The following is a 26,884-nucleotide window of genomic DNA, read 5'->3' as shown; positions in this document are numbered from 1 at the left end:
TGGTGTAATATCTAAAACACATACACTTACATTTATGTTATCAGTTCTTTTTACTTCAGCCTCACAGATTTGATTATTGCCTGTCAGTAGAAATGTTATTGAATAAAATTGTTGAGCATAATGAAGACTAAATGAACGTGTGTACATCATAACCATGTTTCCATATACAATGTACACAGTATACAATAGTCATTTATTTAGCCTGTCATTTCAATTGTATTACTTATGTTTCTCTTTTTAATATAACATGATACAGTATATATAACATTCTTTATTAATTTTGCTATATACAGCATTCTTTTATTTTATTTCTATTTTTTAGTGTATCCACCGAGATTTGGCAGCAAGAAATATCCTTTTGTCTGAAAACAATGTTGTAAAGATATGTGACTTTGGACTTGCCAGAGATATTTACAAAGATCCAGATTATGTTCGCAAAGGAGATGTAAGTTAAGCTTTAAAAAATTATCATTATAAAAGCACCACAATTTTTTTTTTTTTAACAATTCACAAGTTTAATTTTTGCATAAAACTTGGATTGTCAAAAAAGTGTTAAGTGTGTCATTCATTTTCTTTATAAAAGAAGTAGCAAACTTCATTTATAATCTGCTTAATGAAGTTGTGAATGACTGTCAGATGACAACATATAAAACTGTTAATTATGCTTTTTGATTTGTGTAAAAATACAAAAGCATATATACAATGCATGGACAAAATTTATTAAGGTGTTTAAACAAAAGAGGATCTTTCTTAGCTTGACATATACATTTGATGGGCTGAGTTGACCAAGTCCAGAGTACCACAAAAACATTCCTTCTTCTCAGAAATAAAAGATCTTTTAACATGAGCCAGAACGTAGAACAGAAAGGGCAACTGTTTTTGTGTTAATTGTGTAATTAGAAGATGGACGCTCTGTGTTTTGCTAACAACCTTGTCCTATTAGGCTCGGCCTGTTAAAACAAGAAAAACAAACCAATTTGTATTCTTGAAACTATTGACCCTAAGTTCAAATGTCAATGTGTTAGCATTAACAAATGCATATCATCAGAGTGATCTTAGATCTGACAGGCAGAGGACAGGCCTAACACTGTTACTTAATCCATCCATCCATCGATGAGGTCTGTCTTGGCAGAATCCCATACAAAGCAGAAAGCAATCTTGGATAGGATTGTGTTAGTAAGTGTGTTTGCTAAATAATTTTCTTCCCACCATATCTTATTTGGACCAAAATGAAAAAATGAACTAATTGGGAGATAGATAACAAAAATGACGTACTGTAGACTTCCATTTTATTTTTATTTCTTTTAAACAGGCCAGACTTCCCCTCAAGTGGATGTCCCCTGAAGCTATTTTTGATAAGATATACACAACGCAGAGTGATGTCTGGTCTTTTGGAGTGCTGATGTGGGAAATATTTTCTTTAGGTAACTATCCAAGATCTTCAATCTATCAGTCAATTTTCTGAACCTATTTTTTTTAGTACAGTGTTATGGAGGGCTACAGTGTATCCTGGAAGCAACAGACGCAAAAATCAGATCAGTGATGTCCATTGAGGCATTGCCATTTCTTTCTTTGAGTACATGTGTTATAAGAAATCCATGTGATGACCACTGCAGACATCTGCACCAACAGTAATACTCTTGTGTTAAAATTAAAGAGTTGCTTCCAAAGTAATTTATTCATTTTCAGACCTCATTTTGATTCTTATTACAACAAATGAAGGAGCTAAACTGCCATTATCCACTCTCCAATTAAACACTCATTTGTGTATAATCTGTATTTGAAAAATGTCTTTCTGTCAATTTCAGTGCTTTGTCTAGTAGACTTTCTTGATCAACATATTTGTTACCAAGTTAAAACAATACTGAGTACTGAGTATTTGAATATTCGTGTAACAGTCTTTTTAAATTTTAATTGTGTCAAGAATTGTTTTTTCATTTTTGAAAAATGTCCCAAACTTTGCTCTGAAACACACACTTACATACTGAGCCATTTTACACCCATTATCTAAAGTATAATTTATGCTGGCAGATCTCTGAGCCTTTCCTGGCCATTTCTTAAGAATGCAGACCACCCCTTTTCCATACGGATGCAGTAATCTGTTTGATTGTGTTTTTCCAGACAAGCTGCATTAAGTCTTCCTATGTTTTGTCTATATCTGAAAAAAGTGGACTGGTGCTTTGATTATGAGTAAATATGATGAAGCCTTTTCTTAAAGGGATGAATAAAAAAAATAAATATCAAATTTGTAAAACTGCCAAGATAAATCAAATCAGCTTTGTAAAATTTCTCATTTACATATAGTATGAATATATTGTGCATGTGTATGTATGTGACCAACACCCTCTGAACACCACCTTATTAATTCACTCCCCCTTACACCCACCCCCTGCCTCATTTGCTATATATTGCCTTTGATTCCTGTATGTCTAATCATTTTCCTCCGATGATGACACCTGATAGGTTGTTGAAAGCTTAGGAATACAAATCTATTTTAAGATATGTGACTCATTTTCCCCCTTGGATTTCTAGCTACAAATATGCAAACCATATCATAGACTTTCACCTCTTATATATATATATATATATATATATATATATATATATATAGAGAGAGAGAGAGAGAGAGAGAGAGAGAGAAATAGATATGTAGCTGGAGATCCACGAAGGAAGTAAATGAATCACGTATCATAAAGTAGTTTTTATTGAGCTTTCAACCCCTGCCAGGGGCCTTCATCAGAGGATAATGCTTAGACTTTAAAGAATCAAAGGCAATATATAGCAAAAATTAAGTGGAGGTGGGGAGTAGGCGGGGGAGTTAAGTTCAGAAATAAAAAATTCCTTTATGATACGTGATTCATTTTCTCCCTTTGTGGATCTCCAGCTACAAATATGCAAACCGTATCACAGACCTTCTCTTCCATATATATATATATATATATATATATATATATATATATATATATATATATATATATATATATATATAAATAAAAGGACTGTGCCTGTGTACAAAAGGAAAATAAAGGTAAAAGGTCATGCCAAAAGATAAAAGAAAAGAGTTAGAGTTAGAGTTGCAGTGTTTTAGGTGCATAGCCACAAAACCGTATACTGCACATATATTTATTATACTGTCAAAGTGCTTAAAACTAAGATGATCTTGTTAACCTGTAATGTATGTTTGATGGGGTGACTAGCCCAATTACCACATATCCCTTTAAACCTTATACTTCTCTCCTTTTCTCTCTGTCTCCCATATGCTCATTTTCCAGAGGGTCTTGTTTTCAATACAATAAAAAAATCTGAATCCAAAAAACATTTCAGACACATAATAATCTTGGCCTGTGGAAAATTTCAATCTCCGACCAGACCTGACAGCAGCTGCACCTTTGGCTACTATGAAGCCAGGCTAGAACTCCCTTTGAATGTCCCTTGCTGCCCAAGCCCCTGAGGCCTGTATAGGTTTTATAGGTGCAAATTTGCACAAGGGCTTACAGCCATGGAGTGAGTGAGTGAGTGAGTGAGTGTACCAGTGTTGCATGTGCCCCAGTCTTCTTCAGAGTATTGTGCTGAAGTAAACCTCAAACTACCCCCAGAATTGAAGAAGAATTCTTCTAATTTTTTATTATATTGTTCTGCACCCTTAATATTTTAAGCAGTACAGCTAATTTCAAATCTTTGCAAGTATTTTATGCATTATTGTTCACTTGACTATTTCATGTTTGTTATTTTAGGTGCCTCTCCTTATCCAGGACTCCAAATTGATGAAGAATTCTGTTGCAAGTTAAAGGAAGGAACGCGAATGAGACCTCCAGAATACGCCTCTGCAGAAATGTAAGGATTTTTCTGTTGGCCCATTTTAGAAGACGAGTGGCATTTTCTTTTAGAAGTCTTTCATTGTAAAAATGGATTATTTAAATACTGATTTTAGAGAATGTACAATGAATACCTGTGGGAAGAAAAACAATATTTTCGGTATTCTAATTTAAATGTTTTGGGGCATCTATAAATATGAAACATTCTAAGTAGCCTACGTTTTGTTGGTTTATGTGTAATGGTTCATATTGCACAGAAAATAATCAAAACAAAAAACTGTTGACACATGATCACCGACTATGGATTTATTTTATTTGACGTGTATTTTTAAAAGTATTCTGTTTTTTTCAATTGGTATTACTTGTTTGAAGATGTCCCAGTACATTCACAAGCAAGCACAATAAAATATCCTTAAGTATATAATTTTAAAAAGTACATGTAATCTGAAACTCATGATGGGAGGGGATGGTGACACAGAGGTAAGCCACTGGTTCCATCAAATCTCCACAGCTTTGAGTTTCCTGCCTAGTGATGGTCTGAGAGATGTTTGAGTGCTCGTTCTCTGAATGTGTCGATTTCTACAGGGTGCTCAGCTCCTAAATCTCAAATCGGTTTAATTGGTCTTTAATTAGTTTAAAGTTTCCCATGCAGGTTATGCCCAAAATACCTTAAGACTCCCTGTAATTCTGCTCTGCAATAAGCAGGTTATGAAAACAGATGTACAGAAATGTACTGTAAGTAAATTCAGCACAGACCTTCATAATTTTATAACAATTACTTTGACCGTCTTCAAAGCATACCTGATGCTGCTCATAGGCAACTACCTTTTTAACAGGACAGATGCTTGAAGTCTACACAAATGTGAAATACTAATGCTTACCTAATGTTCTCGTCAGTTATCACTGTATTTTGCCTCACATGGAAAGGTTTACAGATGCTAAGCTCCATCTTGAAGTCCTTAAGTAGTTCCTGTTCTTTTAGTGAAAGAAAGAAAACAATCAAATCGTATTTAGCCATAATTAATCAAAGTGTTTTGGTGGTGAGGGTGATGACCAAAGCACCTGGCACAGCAGTTTATAAAACACCTTATTAGACATAAAACCTTAAGTAGAGTTCCTCTCATTCACGTGTCCACCATGCACATATGTTTGTTATGCCACAATCACATTGAGCAGCTAATGGAGGCACAGACTATCTGCAATCTCAGGCTCAGTGGGAATCAGTTTTGCAATTTAAATGGCATTTGAAAATAAAATTGAAATGCCTTTAAATGGTGTTAGAATGCACAGTTCTGAAAATTTAGAAACAATAAAGTGATTTCACTTATATGTTAGCACTTTCATGGCATAACTCATTTTGTTGTCTCATGCACATATATTTGGTTTCTACTATTTAATAAAATGCTGGTGCTGTGTGTGTGTGTCCAGTCCGTCTGAACAATCTGCATGGTTAGTTTGGCTTTGGTCTGATTGGTTAGTTTGGCATTGGTGGCTCAGTGGTAGGAATTATGACATGGATATATTAAGGTTGTGAAGCTCAATTCCTGTGCATTAATTTTTTTTCTTCTTATTAAAGAAAGTGAGTAAAAATGGAGCATTTCAATTACAAAAAAAACAAATAACATGCCAGCAATGTTGTGTCACTAAATAGTAAAAGGCTCAACTCATGTCACCTTCAAAGATGGGATGTACTGTATTGGCGAGAAAAGGGTGGAAGTGCCTAGCAAGAGAGGTTGAGAGATGCAAGGATCGGAAAAGTAGAAACACTGAGAATTTCCTTCAAAGGTGGGAAGTACTCGCGACAATGTGAGTGATGTTTTCATAGTGGGTAATTGAGGCCTGTCTACCATTGATGGTGGTCAAAAAGCGGAGAGGAGGTGAACAAGGTGCCTTGAAATAACAGAATCTGAGAAGCAGGCTTTTGGGGATGTAATTGAGAGAGGAAGCGTTGGGCCAGAGAGACTGAGACCCTGGAGGAAGGCATAGGAGAACACTGAGGTTACACATAGGGAAAGCACTATCAAATATCATCTTCCAGATTAGTGATATAAAAAAATATTTAACTTCATACATTTCCTCATATTTCAGAATCTATTTTTTTTTAACCATTACAGATATCAGACAATGTTAGACTGCTGGGAAGGAGACCCTGTGAAACGACCAAATTTCACAGAACTGGTAGAAAGGCTGGGAGACCTCCTACAGGCGAATGTTCAGCAGGTAAGCTGGGAATTGGGGAGCCCCCAGTTCTAGAAATATGAAAGCTCATTACATACACATACCACTTTCAGATCAAAAAACATTTCTACAGCTGGAATCTCTGTACTAGAAACACACAGAAAATTATACCTCTGCTTCTTGATTGTTGATTGACTGAATCCCTAATGCATCCCACTATTTTTGTAACTTCAAGGCAGTACTGAATTATTAAAGTACCCATGAACTCCAAATGACTTTGACAAAGATCTGGTTTCACATTAGTATTCATGTTTCTATAAAATGGAGCCCCCAACTGACCATTTCAAAGGTTCTTCATCCATTATGTCATCAAATACATCATTTTTTTAAATGCCATGTCAGACGCTTAAACTGTCTTTTTAAAGTGTGTGATGTTAAATTAAATGGGAAATACTTAATTGTTGCTTGACATGTGTTTTCAGCCTTTTGTTCCAGTATCTTATATGTTGTCTGTCTCTGTTTTCACCAGGATGGCAAACATTACATTCCCATAAATACTGTACTGCTGTCCAAAGAAGATGAAACATCAAGCACCTCCACAGTGGAGGAGACCTCAGGCACATCTGCAAGTCATAGACTCTCAGGAGGAACCTGGTAACGTATAGCTTTCAGAAATGTTGCGACATTTGGAGGACCTGACCTCCCAAATTAGCTCCAAATGTAAAACCTTTACGTTTCATCCGGGCGCTGCTTCGAAGTAACGACTTGATAGCCTGGCGGCACAGTGAACAAGGGCGAAAATTGCAGCGGAACATAAAAGCGAGAAAATGGCTGAATTCCATGACATTAGAAACCAGATATTGCTGCCAGATTTCCAGCTGGATACTTTCAGATACAAGTGGCAGTTTACAAACTTTCTATTTCTAATGGGAAAGGTTGCATTTAGTTTGCTTTTTGGTGGTCCAGCTTTCTCAGTTAATGTTGAAAAACACGTGTATTTAAGTTAAAGATAATCGTTCCGAGTTGTAAAACCTGCACTGTAATATTAACAAAAGCTGGCAATGAGTGCCCAAAAACCCCTCCCCAAATGGATTCATTCTCTGCTGGCATTGCTACAGCTTTGCATTTAAATCCACTTATTGCAGTAAGAGGTCATGAATCCACTGTGACTTTCAAATAACATGTGGAAAACGAATAGTAATGCAGTTTGGCAGGCACATCAGCTTTGATATGAAGGCTCAACTAAGAAGCATTTGTAGTGAGGTAAAATAAAAAACTAGCTTCATTGTGCTGCTTACCACACTTCAAAATCAGCTTCAGTGAAGTGGGAAAATTAATTTTCAGTGTATTTCATTTATGTCTTCCATTTCTACAAAAATATTTATTTATTTTTTTCATTTGCTTCAAGGAATGCAAAGAACCGGCCTGTCAGCGTGAAAACATTTGATGAAGTTCCTGTAAATAATGAAATGAGTGAAATCCAGGAGGTAAGCATTACAAAGCCCACTTTTAATGCATAATCTGGCCAGAATGGCTTACAGTTTTAGTCAAACATTGGTGATTCATTGCATGTTAAGAATTCAGTTTATGTAAAGTTTCCCATATGGTCTGCTTAGCACAAAAGCAGTCCTTTGTAAGTTATGCTATTGAATGAAAGCTTGAATGAAGCAATAATTAAGAAATTGATATACATTAATAGTTTCCATGAATTCATTTCTTCTAACTGCACTTTATAACGAACACAACAATGCAATACCATTTAAGGCAACACAAGATAAAAAAATACAAATGAATAAATGAGTAAAAGTCAATTGCTATGCAACATAGTTCCTAGGAATTTAGGTTTGTGTTAACGCCATTCAACCATTTTTATTAAACCCAAGCTGTGAGAGTCAGGGCCTATCCCAGTAGCTTTGTGTACAGGAAGAAGAAGAAGCCCTGAACAGGGGACCAGTCTCTCACAGTGTATTCACTCATTATGACCCAACTAACGCTACACACTCATCTGTGCCTTGTGCTAAAAATCTCAGGGAGATCTTGGATTCAAATTTTAAATTTGACAAACAGATAGATGTTGTGGTAAAGAGTAGTTTTCTTCTACCTCAGGGCGATCAATAAAGCCAAGCCGTTTTTGGCATTCAATGACCTACAAAAGCTCATTCATGCTTTTGTTATGCCTCGTTTAGGTTACTGTAATGCCCAGTATGCTGGGACCATCTCGCCTGCAAATTGTGCAGAATGCAGCTGCTAGAGTTTTGACCAGCAGCAAAAAAACGGATCACATCACTCCAGTGTTGGCCTCTCTTCATTAGCTCCCTGTTAGTGACAGGGTGGAGTTTAAGATTGTAGTGTCTGTTTTTAAAGCCCTACATGGGTCACTTAGCTGATTTTATTGCTCCATATTCGTTAGGCAGGCAGCTGAGGTCTTCAAATCAGTTATTGCTTTCTGTCCCACACACATGGTTGATGCTAAGGGGCGATCGTGCTTTTGTGGTGGCTGGTCCTAAATTGGGGAATGGTTTGCTCCTCATAATAAGGTTGGCTCCCACACTTCTTAATTTTACATTTTTTGCTAAAAAAAGTACTTTTATTCACTTGCATTTTAGCTTATGAGTTTGAATGATTAAATCTTTTGTTTATACTATGTTCATCTTATGTATGTATTTTTTTTACCTAATTTTATATAAGCTATTTATGTTTGTGTGTTGGTATATGAGTGTTCAAGTATGCATGGTGTTTTCTTTTTAATAATTCTTTTTCTGGCTTTTATTTCATACTATTACCTTTTTCTATGTAAAGCACTTTGGTGATTTCTAGTTGTTTTAAATGTGCTATATAAATAAATAAAACCTAAAATCTTTGGGACATGGGAGGAAAACATCCTCAGAAAATCAGAGAACAGGCAAGCCTCACACAGAATGTCTGGGCTAGGATTAGAACAGTGAGACAGTTTCTGAGCCTAAATAGTAACAAAAGCAATACTAAAGAGGGTGGAAAATATACAATATTTGATATAACTTCTGTACATAAGTATATGCAACAGTATCACTTGACAGTAGAAGCATGTTACACAGTAAAGCGTTGATGCTTAAACCCATATTGGAATCCATCAAATTGCAGTAATGCTCTATACAGATATGGATATGGACTAATCTTTATGGAAGATGGAGTAATTTCTGTAGAAAAGAAAGTTTCGATGTTTTGAGTGGCTTAACATTTTTCTGATGACAATAACTAAATGAGACAGTCACCTGGATCAGTGTGGACTTGAAGTGTATGTGCAGTCTGGTTTACAGTTCATTTCCATGCCTCCAATCCTTCCTGTTGTACCAACAACTTTAAGTCTTAAGTGAGCAGGTGAATTATGGGAAAGTAAGGATGGTTTTAATAACTTATTGATAAAGCTGTAGCAGTAATGACTAGGAAATGTTTCAGTTGACAGATGAAACACATCCACTGTTGTTGTTCTTTTATAATGAGGTGATGAACTGAGGAAAAATACAAAATAAATCAAATGCAAGGTAAATTATTGGTACCTATCATGAAACTGGAAAGAGCCATCAAATCTATAGAATAAAGGACAGGGAAAAAAAAAACATTAACAGATCATATCAAGTTCTGGCCAGCTAACGGTTTATTTGTTCTTCACAAAACGTTCCACTCAGGGGTCATTTTAGGCAGCTTCAGGATGCAGGGTTTTTTTTTGGTTTTTTTTTTCTCTGTCTGGATAATCAGTGTGCATGTTTATACACTTCATTTTAAAATGTGTGGAATTTCCCTAAGAGTTTCAATTACTTCATTCAAATTAAAAAATGTCACTATTGTTTTCTTACTTTGAAAAATGTCTGTAAGGGGAAGACACACATTTTAATCTGATAATTTAGTTTCATAAAATTGTGTAAATTTTACCTGAATGTCAGCGATCCTCAAAAGCACACTTTTAAAAAAAATGCCCATATTCATCTTTAAATATTTCAACAATAAATGTAAGCACTTGCAAATCTGATCAGGGTCATTATTTAAAACTGAAATCACAAACACTTTGGACTTCTTTTTCTCAACGCACATTGCCACTACTTCAAGAAAACATGTCATAATTAACACGTTCAGATCCAAAACTCCCCACCAGCTTATTTATTCTGCCTTTAAAAAGTTACAACTCCTCTGTACTGTAGAATTGCATGTATCCCAGTGGTAGAATGTTAGTTATTCAGTGGACAGTGATCTCATTCATTAAATAATGCGAGTGCTTCAGTTTCAGAAAGGCTTCACTAGGGAAGATTATTTTACATCAGAAACCAACGTCAAATAAGCAAATTCTGTACTGCCAAGATTCTCAGCATAACTTGCCCAACTTTATATGGGTTTTCATTACTTAACAACTTTCTGCCCAAGATTAGGCACTGCATTCAAAGACTAATGTTGTGGTGTAATACAACCTTCAGGCCTGATTAACAAAATATTAAAACTAAATAGACAGATGGAAAACATGGATTACCTGGCTTGGAAAAAGTCCATGTGAGTTGGACCTCCAGATTTTTGTGTTTTTTTTTTTCCCCCAGGGTTTTCCAGTTTTTCCCTTATTATCATAAAGATGTATTTATTAGATTAATTAGCCACCGCATATTGGGTCAGTATGACTAAGAATGTCATAAGCCAAATGCATACATGGTTTCTAAATCTGACACCCAATGCTTCCAGAACAGATTCCAGTCCCTGCAACCTTTAACTGAATTAAGCTGATTGAAAATGGATGGATGAGTTGAAAAAAAGAAATTTACATTGTTAGATATGAAAATGATTCCTAGAAATAAAGCCAATAGCTACAGTGTGTTGTAGAAATCAGGGATGAAAAATACATGTGGAAACAGAATATAGACCACCAATGTTCAAGATTGGAAGGTGAGAATGCAATAATTGTGGACAAAGAATGATGATGCCTCAAGATCAAAATATAGTTGAATCCAGCATATGCCTCTCCCCCAGAAATTGTACATTTTAAAGTAATTAAGAACACCAAAATGTTTGGCACTTCCGAGCACTAATTCACAAAATGGGAACAATTCCACCCACACTAGGAGTTAAACATTTCAAAGGGATATTGCATTTAAGGCAAATTGTAATTTTCAGCCATCATTTTAAAAATTTGCTGACATACTCCCTGTTTCACTTTGTATGTAATTTGTGTGAGCTAAAAAAAAGAGTATTAAAAAGTATTAATGTATTTCAGATACATATTAAAAATGTAAATTTACAGTGAATTACTGGCTACTAACTGCATTACTTTCATACTGTTTAACTGTATAACAACAAAAATACAATACTATACAGTGACTTCTCAGTAAACGAAACCTGATGTAGCAGTACATGACTGTTAACTTACAGAAATGTAGTGAATTTTTACACCAACTGTAATAGTGTGGAAATTCAGTAGGCCGTTATTTACTGTAAATTTATTAAAACAATTTCAGTGAAAAAACTAGTCTGTAACCTTAAACTTAAATGACTAGCAATTACCTACTAATCATTTGCCATCAGACATGCATACTTTTTATGTAAAATGAAGTTTTACTTACACAGTACAAATTACAGTCCACATAAAGAAACTTTGTCTTGTTGTATTAAGTTCATACCAATTCCATTGCATCAGAGCAGGGGTCACCAAGTCCACTCCTGGAGGACCACCGTGGCTGCAGGTTTTCATTCTAACCCATTTTTTCAATGAGTGCCCTGTTTGTGCTGCTAATTAATTTCTTGTGAATTAATATTAATTGAATTGCTTGTTTTAAGATTTGTTCCCCTGAATTTCTTCATCACTCTTCCTTATTGCTTCATTTCTTTCCTTAAATGGCAGCCAAACAGAAATGACATGTGAAGTGAGTGAGCCAAGAGAAGACCAACTAAGTCAGAACTTTAAATTCCATCCAATTTCACTCCAAGCAGCTGCTTAATGAGGTGCCAATTCTTGTCGTTAATTTAACCCGTTCTTTAATTCTGTGTCTTGTTGCTGCTCTCGTGGTGCATTAGCAGACATTTCTGAAATTGTTGATTTTCTCCTTCTAAGAGCCCTGATAAAATGTCTTGGGAACCTGAGCAGATTGACATTCCTGAGACCTTCACTTTTCTTCATTTTCAGATATTGTTTGATGGAAACCAGCTGTTTGGCTCATTTTGTATCTCATTATTGTTTGGCTGCTAATTAAGGAAAAACAGGTCAATTAAGAATAGTTCAAAAGAAGTTAAATAGCTGCAAAAACAGGTCACTCATTAAGGAGAGGGTTAGAATGAAAACCTGCAGCCACGGTGGTCCACCAGGAGCGGACTTAGCAACCCCTACACCAGAGGATAAAAAACATTATTGTTAAGGAACATTCACTTTCCCATTTTCTTCTCCTAACCGAAAACCATCATTCCTGCAAAATGCTGGGCCAACGTCCATACTACACACATTGAAATTTGATTTAAAACCTGTTCCTCTCATATGATTTCAATGTTCAGCAGAAATATTTCATGTTCCCTGGTGGAAGAGGTAAGGTTGCTTTTGTGATGTAGGATGTGCTGTATGTTCAACAGTTTATCCAAAAAAAAAAAACCATTAAAAAAACTTTCAGTACACATAGAATAATTAGTTTGCTTACTGTCTTTAAGTTTTTATTTCTTAAAGTGCAAAAGTGTGGGAGTCATCAGGAACAATTTACAATGTGACTCTGCAGAAATAAAAAAAAAATTCATAAAAATAGTCCTGCGTGTTGAAACAATCAATTGATATTGACAGCTAAAACACTACTTAAATGTATGTTTATGTGCATTTCTCTATTTATCATCATTGTTGTAACAATTGTATTGTATTACAGTTTCTTTGACTATGTTTCTGTACATTGTGTTCACCTAATTTCTATACAATTTGCATCAAGTTGAGTTCTGAAGGTCGCTAAAGTCCTCCTCCTGTCCACCTCACTGTTTGGTCTATTAATTGTGTCTCTAATTCTCCATGTGAATGAAAACATTCTAATAATAATTCTGTACAAAATCAAACAGGTTTCCGTGAGTGTCCCAGCATTCAGGATTTTACTTTTAACAGTCACCTGAAAATGCACAAACTGAAAATGTCCCACGCTGCAATGTGGATCAGTGCACATATAATGTGACAGTAATTTGCTGTTTTATGACAAAAGATGGCTTACACCACTGTGATTACTCTGACATTTTTTAATACAGTATTTCAGTATGAAACATTACAGCTACCTCTTCTGAAATGCTGGCATTGTTTACAGAGTAGAACAAACTCTAATTTGGGGAACAATGGCAAAAAAATGACAGAGAACTGCTGCTTTAGTAAACTCCTGCCATTTAAATATCAGTGACATATAATTCAAGTAGAGAAAGAATACTCTTAGATGGCTTAACAGCTGAAACAAGACAGCAAAAGAAATATGGAGTGCTGTACCTGCTCTGCTTAGGCAGCTTGAAGTGTGCTATGTGACCCAATCTGTTAGCTGCGATCCTTTCGGGTTTTGTTTAACCAAAGGCCATGAGGCTAAATCACTCCATACAATTACGCTTACTTGCTTCTACTGAAATAAAGTAAATGAACAACTCGTTAAATCTCAATGTATTCAGTTCACATTCTAAGGCACTCAGTTTTGCTAAAGTAAGGATTTTCTTTATCAAGGAGTCCATCAAAGTAATTGTGGTAAAAAAAAGTTGACAAAATTCCCACCTTCTTTGGTACATTTCATTTCCATTGCAAGTGAGTATTTGACAGTTTTCAAGAAACATTTTGTGTCAGTGACTTATTTACTTCCAAAGCTCTCTATCACTTTGATTTCAATTCAGGTTCATTAATAAATGACCTGATGAAAGACATTACATTTAGGAAATACATAGAACATAATAGACTTTGTGCTAATGCCTGTGTAATATCCTAAAAGCAGTTTACACATATTTTTTAATTCTTTAAAGTGGGTCTGCAAAACTCACTCCATACTGGGCTGCATTAGCGTGTACGTTTTCTTTAGTAAAGGCCATTTGTGTGTCCTGTTTCAGCACAAATGTGGGAATTATATGAATAAAAAATTAAAAGCGGCTAATCAGTGAATTAATGTCACAAAAAGTTGGTGCACATCGCTCTTTACAGTTTTGCTGTTCTTTTCCACACTGTAGTCAATTAGCATTAAAGAGGCTGAGGTATAAAAGACAGAGAATGCATAGCTCTCCTTTGGGACACCTCACATATGATGTAATATTAGTTTATTGGACGGGTATATCAAAAAGACAGAGATAAATCTCTTGAATAGAACTTGAGTTTATTAAACTAAATTAAATCTGAAACTGAATATCCTCCCAATAATTGGATATTACCCTGCTGTTTGTTTCCTGCCTTGCACCCTGTGTTGGCTGGGATTGGCTCTAGCAGACCCCCGTGACCCTGTGGTTAAGATATAGTGGGTTGGATAATAGAAGGATGGATAATTGGATATTAAGAAACATATCCTCTAGTTAGGGAAGTGGTCCCAGTGAAAACCTACACCTACTGTACTTCTTCATGGCAGAGGCAAACTGCCAGGCTTTACAGTAGGAGCCTTATCCTATTTATATAATGAATGGGTCTTTGACTAATACTCCTAACTGAATAAAGTCAATCAAATTAAGATGATTGCTTTAGTTTTGGGACTGTAAGGTACCTTTCTAAAGGGCATTGGCAGTCACCAATGTCAGCGCAGTGGACTTCACTTACTTGCATTTTGTATGAGCTGCAAAAGGCTCCAACATTTAGGCCTTCAGCCTCCAAATCTTTTTATCCATTTGTAGTCACATCTGTGTAAAAACCCTGATAATGTGAAAAGACTTTGACATAAATATTAACTATAATTAAATGTTACATTTGCTGGTTACGACATGCCAAATAGACAGCTAAAGTGTTCTGTTAAGAAAATAAAAAAGTGTGTACCCTGTCAAATCACCCACACAGAATGTATCATTTAATACACTGATAGCTTCCTTTTAATTCAATTGTTTAATCGTTTTTAAATGAATATACACTTCTACCAATAAGCTCAATGCACTGTGGCACTATTAGAAATGCAGCCATTCATTTGGTAACTCACTTATCAAGTTCTGCGTCCAAAGAACTTGCACCTTCTCCCAAAATCACTGGGTGCAAGGCAGAAAACAATCTTGAACCATCGTACTGTAGGATACACTCACACAAACAACAAGCTCGCTCATGTAGGGTTATTAATTAGCCGTGTACATCTTTGGAATATGTGATAAATAAATACTGGAGTAAGCCAACAAAAAAAAAAACACAGGATTGAAATTCAGGGCTCTAGAGCTGGGAGGCAGCAGCACTAACCCCTATGCCACCATTAAAAATACAATATAGTGAACTTATAACATGAAATGACACAGAACAAAAACAAAAATAACATGTCAAATACAGAAAGGCACTATCTATCTATCTATCTATCTATCTATCTATCTATCTATCTATCTATCTATCTATCTATCTATCTATCTATCTATCTATCTATCTGCCAGTCTGAGTTAAATAATTTTAAGGCACTGTGGCGTACTGGTAAAATCGTTGGACTTCAAACCCCAAATCCCACTACTGACACTGTGTGACCCTGTCCAAGTCACTTCACCTGCTTTTGCTCCAAATGAAAAACAAAACAATGGCAAAAAATTGTATTTCAAATGTTGTAAGGCACCTTGGGTATAGGCGTCATCCAAATAATAAGTACAAATAATATCACAGCCCTACAGTTGATTAAACAGATTTGACAATGAAATCGGTAAATCAATGTGGTATTTTTGTATTATCAGAATCCTTAAGGTATTGATATTTAACCTGTTTTGTATTTAATATTGAAAATGCCATCAGAATAATTTAAAAGTTGATACACTGACCTGCTGCATATGTGAACGTGGGCCTGAATTTGCTCTCTAAGGAGCTGCCATCTTGTCCACACTAGATTACTACCCAATCAGATTTGGAAAACTAAATGAATGAATAAATAAATGAATAAATCAATGTATTGTTTTAAAGCATTCTTCTCAGAAAGTACACTCGATCAGAGAATTATTTACAAATTTAAACAAACATGTAACATTGACAGGCATATAAGAATAATATATCTATTTAAATGAACAGTTCAACATGAACAGAAGCATCTCTGTAATTTACAATTCAGAAATCAAGTAGATAGATAGATAGATAGATAGATAGATAGATAGATAGATAGATAGATAGATAGATAGATAGATAGATAGATAGATAGATAGATAGATACTTTATTAATCCCAAGGGGAAATTCACAATATTATTTTAAGTATTTATCAGATAAAGTTTGATTCTTACATAATGTGTAGCAGCTGACCTTCCAAAAAACAATTTTATTTTCCTTGTAATTTTAGTTAAGATTTCCAAGAATTCATATTAGCCATATAGAAGAAATCCTGTTAATAGAGACTAATAGCTAATTGGCATGTTATGCCTTTTTTCTCATGTTAAGATTAATTTGAAATTTGGCATTGCATTTTGATTGCTAATTTAGTGGATGTTTTAGGACCCTTTCTTAGGTCATAGTTTTATTCTTCTTAATATTCTCTGTGCTACACTGGCAACTGTACAGTGCTGTTTTTTGGCTTGGCTTGCTAAATATTTGCTTAAGTCTGTTATTTATTTATTTATTTATTTATTTATTTACTTTTGTTAAATGCATTCAGAGCGTTCATAATTACTGTGTTACTGATGTGAGTTTCAAACAGGTGAGCTCATTGGATTTGCTCAATTGCATTTCTTTTTTTTAATAGGATTTTTCATTAATGTAATTAACAGTCTCTAATGAGGTCCATATTTTTGGCACCAATACAGGACTTTCTTCTTTTGTTCTTAAATGTAAGATTCTGTGTTAGTAATTTCCTTTCACCAACCATTAAACTGCAGGAAATCTTAACTAAAATTACAAGGAAAATAAAATTGTTTTTTGGAAGGCCAGGTGCTACACATAATGTAAGAAAATATTTCCTGACTACTGGAATATGTAAACTTGCTGGCTTGCAGTGACATTGCGTGGCACCTGGTGGCTGCAGAGCACTGAGGGGTTGGCGTTCTCTCCTTTACTTTAATTGGAGTAGAATACATGGGGAGGGGACTAAGAAAATGACTGAGCTATTGAACAAGATGTTTCTCTGTTCTTGAGGCCCTTCTTGCCCAGCACATCTTAAATTATTTGACAGCTGACTAAGTGCAATATTTTAGGAGGCAATTTATAAATGTTATTGCCAAATATATTAAACCTGCAGTCAAATGAAAAAATACATATATCAAAATTTGAACAGCAAAAGGAAAGGCATGAATACATTAGTAATCTTGTTTTAAAACCAAATGGAATAAAATACAAATAATATAGACATAAAACTGTCAGTGATTTCACTTTTTCAGTATTAATTTCATTATTTGTTTTTTTAATTCCTGAGTCTTATAATGCAACAATTGCTGGTAGTATATGTTCTTCAGATGATGTGTAAGACTCTTCTACATAAGATACGCATTAGTTGCTTCAAAAATAGCAGAAATGTTCCTTTTTCTCAAATAGGCAAACACTGGCAACAACAATGACATTCATTTATACAACAGTATAGCTGAAACGATGTGAATTGCAGCTCTAAGAAATACAAATCTTTTAAAATGAACATATTTACATTTTATTAAAGGATGTATATACGGTCATTTAGGCACTTAATATGTTTGTGATCTTTATGGTTCATACTTCGCTTCAGTTGTTGTATTATTATTATTTTGTAGTGTTGAAAATGCCACCCTTACCACAGTGGACCCCTAAGGTGATTGTCCTGTCTTCTCGCCCCTTGTTCCAGCCTTGTTTCTTTGTCCATTCAACAATGTTTGATTTCTTTTGTAATTAAAACTACTAAGTAAAAGAATTTCATCAGCGTACAATGACAAGCTTTTCCATTTCACCCTCATCAAATGACACAAGAAAACATGGCTTGCCAAACAAGCTCATACACCTGCAGAGTAGATTCTTCTGTAGAATGTAAGATTTAAGATCTGTGAAGGCTTTGTTGTGCGGTGATGGGTGGTATGGCAGTGAACATGACTGCTTCTCAGCCCCAGGGGGCAAGGCTCAAACCCCAAGTTAGACACAGCCTGTGTGGAATTTGCCAAATCCTCCTCTTTCTTGTAAATGGTGTGACTTTCACAGCTGCCTGCTGGAGTAATCAGTGACTCTGATTGCCCATTTTTGCTTATTGGTCTTGCAATGTACTTTTGCTCCAGGTTTCCTTCCTACTTTTTAAGGGATGCTGCCTGGATAAGCATGTCAAGTAATGAATAGAGGTTGTTGTCAGTGTGATGGTCAAGAACATTCAATGTGTGAAAGTGCCATGAGATAGCAGAATTATTGGGGAAGTCACTTTTAATAATTAAACAAGTATGCTAAATAAACAATAAATGAGTAAAAATAATTGCGGACATATGATCTTAGTTCATTCAAGATTGAGTGGGTTTCTTCCAATACTAAAGGCTCAGCGTTTCAAAGTAGTAATTTTCTTGTGGTTGCTGTGGTCTTTTTCAGGAGAATGAATCAGACAGCGGGATGGTACTCATCTCCAGCAAGAGGAGAAGCCTAAAGCACTTGGAAAGGCCCTTAAGCATAATGGCTTTAGCGTAAGTACCTTTTATCCCACTGGAAGCAGTTTATTGAAGGCTTATACAATCTCCAAATGAGCTTCCTTTATGTATTTTTTTTCTGTTATTGTAGAGTACAGATGTTGGAAGCACACATGGCTTCTGTGTTTCCCACACTTGTTTTTCTTATAATGAGATTTCCCTCTGCCAGATCTTGAGAGAGAAAAAAAATGGGCAATGAAAAAGACAATGACAAAATGGCTCAGCCTGCTGCAAGGATTTAAAAAATTACAAACTTATTCAAGATAGCATGATGATGCAGTGACTCACGTGGTTATACAGAACTCTGGCTTTGATTCCCATTTAGGTTACAGTCCATGCAGCATTCAGATGTTCTTATTGTCTATTTGCACCTCGTACCACCTCCTACCTCATGCCAAATGATAGGCTCTGGTCTTTGAAACCCTGCAACAAAATAGCAGTTTGCTATTAAAAGTTTGCAAAAATAGTTGGTCTAAGGATGACTGGATGGAAACAATTTACCTGATGGCAGTTTAGAAATTAAGTTGTGAAATTAATTAATTAATTTAGATTAATTTAAATTGATTTAAATTAATTTAGAAATTAAGCTTTGGCCCCATGTTGCATTTGTTTTTTCCATTAAATCTCTTAAATTATGTACATCATAAATAAACTAGATTAAAATATAGACATCTTAGCAGATGGTGGTGACAGTCTTGTACTTCTCATAATACTGCATTTGTATCTGAGGCTTTTTTATTGCAAAACGTCAATGTAATGCCAGCATTATAAGTCTACCCGTAACAGCACACTGCACGATAACATGTGGTGAATGCACTTGACTTGAGCATTCCTCGTTTTCATCCTCTTTCTCTGTATGTTTAGCATTCACTTGCTCAGAGGTTGATGCACTTGCTGCTTCCTGAGCAGCTCGTTTTCTCCACCCCAGCGGCCCGCTTCTTCTCTTTTTTCATCACCATCTTTACGCGTTCATACTGATTAAGTTAGTGTTTGTGTTGCAATTACTTGGTATGTTTTCCTTGATTTTTCACTTAAGCTGGCACTTAAGTCTTCAATCTGCCTCAAGAATGATTTAAGGTATGAAGAGGTAGGGGAAGTGACGGCAAAGGTGGTAGGGATGAGAATGGCGCCCGTACGCATGCACCGCATGGCTTCCCTGCTGGGCGCTGCTGAGAGCTGATTCTACAATAAAATGAAATAAAAAGAGGAATAACCTTGGAGGTCAATCATCACCCCAAAAGTGGATAGTAGACGTCACATAGTATATGAGTACCAAATTTCAGGTCAATACGTCAAATGGTTTGTGAGCTACTGGTGATTTAAAATCCTGGACAGACAAATGAACAGCCACGGTAATATATTATATATAAAGATTACAGAAGTCCTCACCCACCAAGGAACAATGTATGCACATATTTAGGCAATTTTTAAACAGAAATGTATGAAAAATAAAGCAATAAATAAGATACATTTTGGTGCTTTAACTGTGTCTAAATAGCACAAGCAACAACAACAACATTTATTTATATAGCACATTTTCATACAAATAATGTAGCTCAAAGTGTTTTACATAATAAAGACAAAGTAAGAATTAAAATAAGAAAACACTAGTTAACATAGAATAAGAGTAAGGTCCGATGGCCAGGGAGAACAGAAAAAACAAAAAAAATAAAATCTGCAGGGGTTCCAGACCATGAGACCACCCAGCCCCCTCCTGGGCATTCTACCTAACATAAATGAAACAGTCCTCTGAACAAGTAGCTGAAACAACTAAACCAAAAATATGCAAGTTAATTTCAATTTAACTACACTAATATATCTGGAGTGTTCTATCCCAGATGATGTAGCAGGAGACTAATATGGCATAAAGCAAAGAGTCACATGTTGCCTGTCCAGGAAGTTTCTGCCCCATTCCGTCCAAAGCAGGCTGGTAGGGGTCAGAAAATATCCAGTACGGGATGGTGCAAGGCAAAAATAAAATTAAGAAAATGCACTTCTTAAGTTACATACTGTAGCTTTTCCTATTTATACATTTCAGTTGAAAGACAGAGAGCTAAAACAAAATATGGAATTTGTCAATTACTTTACATAAAGTTTGGATATCATATAACACAGTAGTGGCTGTAAACTAATACTTGTGTAATGGAGAAGCAGCAAAGTTTTACTGGTGAAACAACTAGCAATGCTAATTCTTTTCACTGTGTCAGAGGAAGCTAACCACAGTTTCAAAAACTAAGATCAACCTGCTTGTACTACAACTAGGGAGATGCAGGGATTTTACAACCTCACATAATCGTCTGGGTAGAGGATCCCCATTACTAGAAAGCCTCCTTGTTTCTAATGAAGGAACGCCCAGAGCAAGAGTACATTTGTAAAACAACAACAACATTTATTTATATAGCACATTTTCATACAAATAATGTAGCTCAAAGTGGTTTACATGATGAAAAAAGAGAAAAAAGACAAAGTAAGAATTAAAATAAGACAAAACCCATTAACATAGAATAAAAGTAAGGTCCGATGGCCAGGGAAGACAGAAAAAACAAAAAAAAAAAAACTCCAGACGGCTGGAAAGAAAAAATAAAATCTGCAGGGATTCCAGACCATGAGACCACCCAGCCCCCTCTGGGCATTCTACCTAGCATAGATGATCAGTCTTCATTGTATTCAGGGTTATCATGGAAGGACTTGATGATGATGGTCATGTGGACTTCTGGCCTTTAATCCATCAATGTAGGAACATCACGGTGCTTTGATTAGGTGGTGGTGGCTCAGGTCGCCACCACAGAAAACCGGGAAAAGAAACAGAAGAGAGAGTAGGGGTTAGTATGGATTTTGGAGCCACCATGAAAAGTTATTATAATGAATTGAATATACAGAGTATCAGGATTAAACTAAAATGAAATTATGAGAAAGCCATGTTAAAGTAATGTGTTTTCAGCAGTGTTTTAAAGTGCTCCACTGTATTAGCCTGGCAAATTCCTGTTGGCAGGCTATTCCAGATTTTAGGTGCACAACAGCAGAAGGCCGCCTCACCACATATTTTAAGTTTAGCTCTTGGAATTCTAAGGAGACACTCATTTGAAGATCTAAGGTTATAATTTGGAATATAACGTGTCAGGCATTGCGATATATAAGATGGAGCGAGATTATTTAAGGCTTTGTAAACCATAAGCAGTATTTTAAAGTCAATTCTGAATGACACAGGTAACCAGTGTACTACTAATGTACTATGTAGTACTAGTGTAAAATGCTACGACTACTCAGTTCTGTGCACAAGTCTATTGCATATGCAACCAGTGACATACAGGAACTGTATATTTTATGGAAGCTTATAATTGCCATTCAATAAATACATTTATTGTGTTATTTTACCATTGTATTGCATTATTTCAAAAAAATTATTGAATTATTTCATAAATGAATTGCCTTATTATGCAGTAATTATTGTGTTATTTCAGAAAAGTATTGCTTTATTGCACAAAGATATTGTCTGCTATTGTCAAGATCATTATGTACACTCACACCAGTTGTCTACTGACAGGTATTGATGAAGTGGTTAAGCACATACGATCAAGTGACAGGAATTGAAAAGACGTTATAGGTATGCATTTAATCCTGCATGAGATGAGAGATAAATTTAAATCAGCCTCGTTTAAGCTCACAGCAAACAGCATTTGGTGAAAGGCAAGAAGTCAGCGTAACGTATGGTATGCTGGATTTTGCAGGGCACAACCACACAGTAAATTAGAAAACTGTGTGCTGCCTGCAATCCAGTAGCAAAACCTATAAAGTGTATGTTTAGCATCAATCCAGTTATTTGCTATAGATATTATAAAACAATGTGATATGGTGGCATAGCAGCTAGTGTTTATACTTTTGGGAGTCAGGTTTGAAAAAAGGGGAAGGATGTTATTTACATCACTGTACATGAAGGACTAAATGTTTTTTTGGTAATTGAGTAGAATTAATAATACATTCCCAGTATTCAGTATTAAAACAGGTAATCATCCACAGTTAAGGACACTCACTGATACCAATCAATCCACAGAAGCTTGGGGAGAACATAAAAACCCCAACAGACCCTGGTACTCTGAGGTAGGAATGACAGCTCTGTGCCACTGCTCTGCCTATGGTAAAGCATCTCTAATAAACTTACTAAACTTTAACCTGATTAAAACTAAATGCACACTTACAGCTTTTGTTCAGTTCTTGTCACTTGATTGATGATACTGCCAGCAAAACCTTTAGAAAAAATACAATTCTTTTGTGTAGTTGGTAGTAGCTTACATAACATTTTAATTAGGATACACTAGAACCAACAAAAGTTGCTGTGCCCACACTAATCATTTTTCTGTGAGCATTTGATACAAATGTTGCCTGATTGATATAAATCCTGTTTACTGGAAAGACAGCTAGCATCTGTGGTGCAGCGCTTAATGCTATGCAATGCATTTTTGATGTGAGTATCCACCATGTGTGTGCAAATCACTGCATTTTTCTTGATTCCTTTGACACAGCATTCAGGCAAGCAATACAACATTAACTTTATTAGACCAAATGCAGGAAATATTACTCGAAGATGAATTTTAAAAGATAAACTATTGCCCTTTCAAAACCTACCTAATCATATTTAATACTCTCTCTGCCAAATAGCCTAACCTGAATATCTTTGGAAAAGTAATAGGAAAGCTAATGTACCCAGAAAAAAATCTATATACACACACAGGGAGAACATGAAAACTAAGCACAGACAATATCTAGGCATGGCATTTGAAGCAGTAGCATAAACCATTGCAACACCCAACTAAACTAAACACATTCAAGCCAGAATTTCACTGCACTACTACTGCTACATGATCATATTAAAAATGAAAGACCATGACTAAGTTCTTGTTGATTATAATACTAACTGTGACATAAATGGCAGACCACTTCTCTGAACGGAAGCCCTGAAGAATGTTGTTTCAACAAAATCACCTCATCAGGGGCCAGCTCTCCACTGGAATAGGATCAACTGGAATGGCGGGAATACTTTGCCAGAGTCAAACGTGCTCCATCTGCGTAGCACAGTCAACCAGGAGAAGAAAAAAAAACAACACTTAAGCAATTGTGAGGGTTAGGACATTAATGAGTTATCAAAATCACCACATTCACTGCACCTGCACCGGAACAAGCCTGTAATACATGTGGCAAATTGAATATACAGTACATCTGGATTTTTCGTATTTAAACTTAAGCAATGCTCTAAGATGTATGTTCCTTTAAAATGCTTGGCACTATTTGCTTGACTGTGGATTGACTTTTTTAAAGCTACCATCTGTTGTATTGTAATGAATATATCTCAGTCAGAATGCTGATATAGAGAAGTTATGCAGAATATAGTAGAGAAAGTACTATATATATTTTCTGCATATTTTCTATTTTGTTAATTGTTAATTGCCTGTTTAATTATCTCCATAAAATGTAATACTAAAATATATAACATAAGCCATTTATCTCCAAGTGCTCTGATTTACCTTCCAAAAGTCCAATATTCAAAATATGTGTCTTTTAGGGTAACTGTTAGCTCTTAAGTTAAGTGTGGGTGTTTAGCACCAGTGTGTGAATATCAGGATTGCATTATGTTTTTTGCCAAATGATAGTGGGACAGTTTCTGCCCCATAAGGTTCCTTGTTTGAAATATGTGGGTTTAAAAAAATAAATGAATGGATAAAGTGAGTTTTGAATTTTTGATGTGAGCCTCCTAATTAAACACTTTGAAGTTTTTCCTACTTGTACTAGGATCTGTGATTATGATAAAGCTTCTACAAAGTAAACATTGTGACCACAAGGGGACGCCAAAGAGCCCCAAACCACAGACACAGCAATACAGAACACATAGAAGTGATAAAATAAAATAAAGAATAGTTATTCACAACAAGCACCTTTTCACAGACCCTTTTCCAATAATAAGCAACAATTACACAGAACAAATGCATTCTTCCTCCTCTCTACCTCCTATTGAGTGTTGCCTGCTGCCTCCTGACCCTGACTCCTCAATGTGAGGGAGTGGGCTCCCTGGGAATGCTTACAATGCTATGCCATTTCTCCCTGGAAGTACTTATGGGGCATAAAGGAAGTAGGGAGGTCCTCCCCAAAAGCATCCTCTATTGACATCTAGGAACCCCAACAGGGCTACAGTTCTGGACAATTCTTAAGCACCACTGCAGGTGTCCTGACTGTGCTGCCACACAAGGACCACTGCCACCTGCTACATGGGGAATGGAACTGCTCCCAAGTTCCAGCTTCCACTGGGCCATCCATTATGATTCTATACCAGCAGGGCACAAAGTTTTCATTTTGGCCATCTTGCCAATCCATCCGCCATTCCTCTTGGGCCTCCCATGCAGGTAATAAACCATGCCAGTCCAGTCCAGGATGCCAGTTCTTATCCTACAACATATATATGTATAAATATGTATATCTACATCGATATACTGTAGTGGGCTGACACCCTGCCCGGGGTTTGTTCCTGCCTTGCACCCTGTGCTGGCTGGGATTGGCTCCAGCAGACCCCCGTGACCCTGTGTTAGGATATAGCGGGTTGGGTAATGACTGACTGAGTGACTCATTCAATCACTCATTAACAAAAGCTCTCTTTCCTGTTTAGTTAAAATGCAGAATTTTGACAAGACAGTACATCAACCTCAGGAGATGTCTGTAAAGAAAGGCCATTTTGCTATATCGATATTTATGGGTAAATATCATGATGTGCTGCTATGCTTTGGTTCACAAAGCTACTGGCCCAATTCAAGCTCTTGGTACAACACAAGCCAGAAGCGATGGCATGCTATGGTAGTTTAAACACTTGCTCAGAACAAAGAGGATGTGGACATTGTAGAGTTTTTTCTTTCAGTTTCTACTTATTGGCAACATTTCTTATTGTACCAGTGAGTGACCCCTGCCCCCTCCCCCACTCCTTGATCAAATGTTAGGGTATCATGGGACTCTATAAATCCCCCCTCCCCCATTCTCAACTAATATGTTGTGTAAAAGTAGTAAAGGGGAGGAACAGCAAAACGCACTCAATACAAAGTACTGACGATTATTTGTTTCCACTGGAACATTGTACATAGCTGATTTTTTTTTCTATACAATATTTAAAATGCCGAGTTCATTGCAAATGTGCAGTCTGTACATTTCAATGCTGTATATAATAAGTTAAAGTAAACCATGATTCAGTGCATATTGCTTTTGATATAAACTCTCAAAAACCAAACACCAGTACAAAATTACAGATCAAAGTGTTAGATTCAGTTCTGTTTCAGACTAACTTTTCTACAGCATGTGCTACAGGGTGAAATTATATTTATACCTCAGATTCCAATTTTTCCTACTAATTACGTCTTTGTATTCAGAATAATGCAGGTTCCTGTAAAATTGTGTTCTCCAACGACCATCAAATGATCTACGACACAAATGTTTCACTCATGGGCAATTGCATGTAGCATGTTCAAAAGTAAGAAGCTCCAGTTAGTTAATAATATTAACCCCTGGCAAATAAAAATATATATCATATTCCTAAAAATACTCAGTTAGATAGTAATTCTGATACATCTGATTAACAGCACTATGAACAAGGTCACTTGTCTCTGGAACACAGATAGTATATATTAATTGTAATTGTATGTATTTTTATATTCTTTCCATTATGTTTAGGGCATGGGCTAAAACAGAGAGATAAAGAATGAGAATGCCCTTAAAAAAAGTTTTCAGATTGCATACAAATACTATTATGCGCATAAAGTGATCCCTCCTCGATCGGTGGGGTTGTGTTCCAGAAACCCCCATGAAAGGTGAAAATCCGCGAAGTAAAAACCATACGTTTATATTGTTATTTTTATATTGTCATGCTTTGGTCACAGATTTGCACAGAAACACAGGAGGTCGTAGAGACAGGGACTTTAAAACACTGCAAACAAACATTTGTCTCTTTTTCAAAAGTTTAAACTGTGCTCCATGACAAGACAGAGATGACAGTTCCGTCTCACAATTAAAAGAATGCAAACATATCTTCCTCTTCAAAGGAGTGTGTGTCAGGAGCAGAGAATATCAGAGAGAGAGAAAGAGAGAAAGAGGCAGAGAGAGAAAATCAAATAATCAAAAATCAATAGGTGCTGTTTGTGCTTTTAAGTATGACAAAGCAGCCGCA

General features: G+C 35.9%; 1 protein-coding gene across 1 annotated transcript in view; it reads left to right on the top strand.

Moving 5' to 3' along the window:
* kdrl (kinase insert domain receptor like) overlaps positions 1-26,884 on the top strand; it is a 158,245-nt gene that overhangs the window by 118,254 nt on the left and 13,107 nt on the right. Inside the window, exons 23-29 of the mRNA XM_039766115.1 lie at positions 323-445; positions 1,313-1,424; positions 3,735-3,834; positions 5,930-6,035; positions 6,523-6,647; positions 7,402-7,480; positions 18,596-18,687. Coding sequence (XP_039622049.1) covers positions 323-445; positions 1,313-1,424; positions 3,735-3,834; positions 5,930-6,035; positions 6,523-6,647; positions 7,402-7,480; positions 18,596-18,687 — 737 coding nt within the window. The remainder of the gene's footprint in view (positions 1-322; positions 446-1,312; positions 1,425-3,734; positions 3,835-5,929; positions 6,036-6,522; positions 6,648-7,401; positions 7,481-18,595; positions 18,688-26,884) is intronic.

The sequence above is a fragment of the Polypterus senegalus genome, chromosome 10 (genome assembly GCF_016835505.1).
Source record: "Polypterus senegalus isolate Bchr_013 chromosome 10, ASM1683550v1, whole genome shotgun sequence".
Classification (NCBI taxonomy): Eukaryota; Metazoa; Chordata; class Cladistia; order Polypteriformes; family Polypteridae; genus Polypterus; species Polypterus senegalus.
This window is presented reverse-complemented; position numbering and strand designations above follow the sequence as displayed.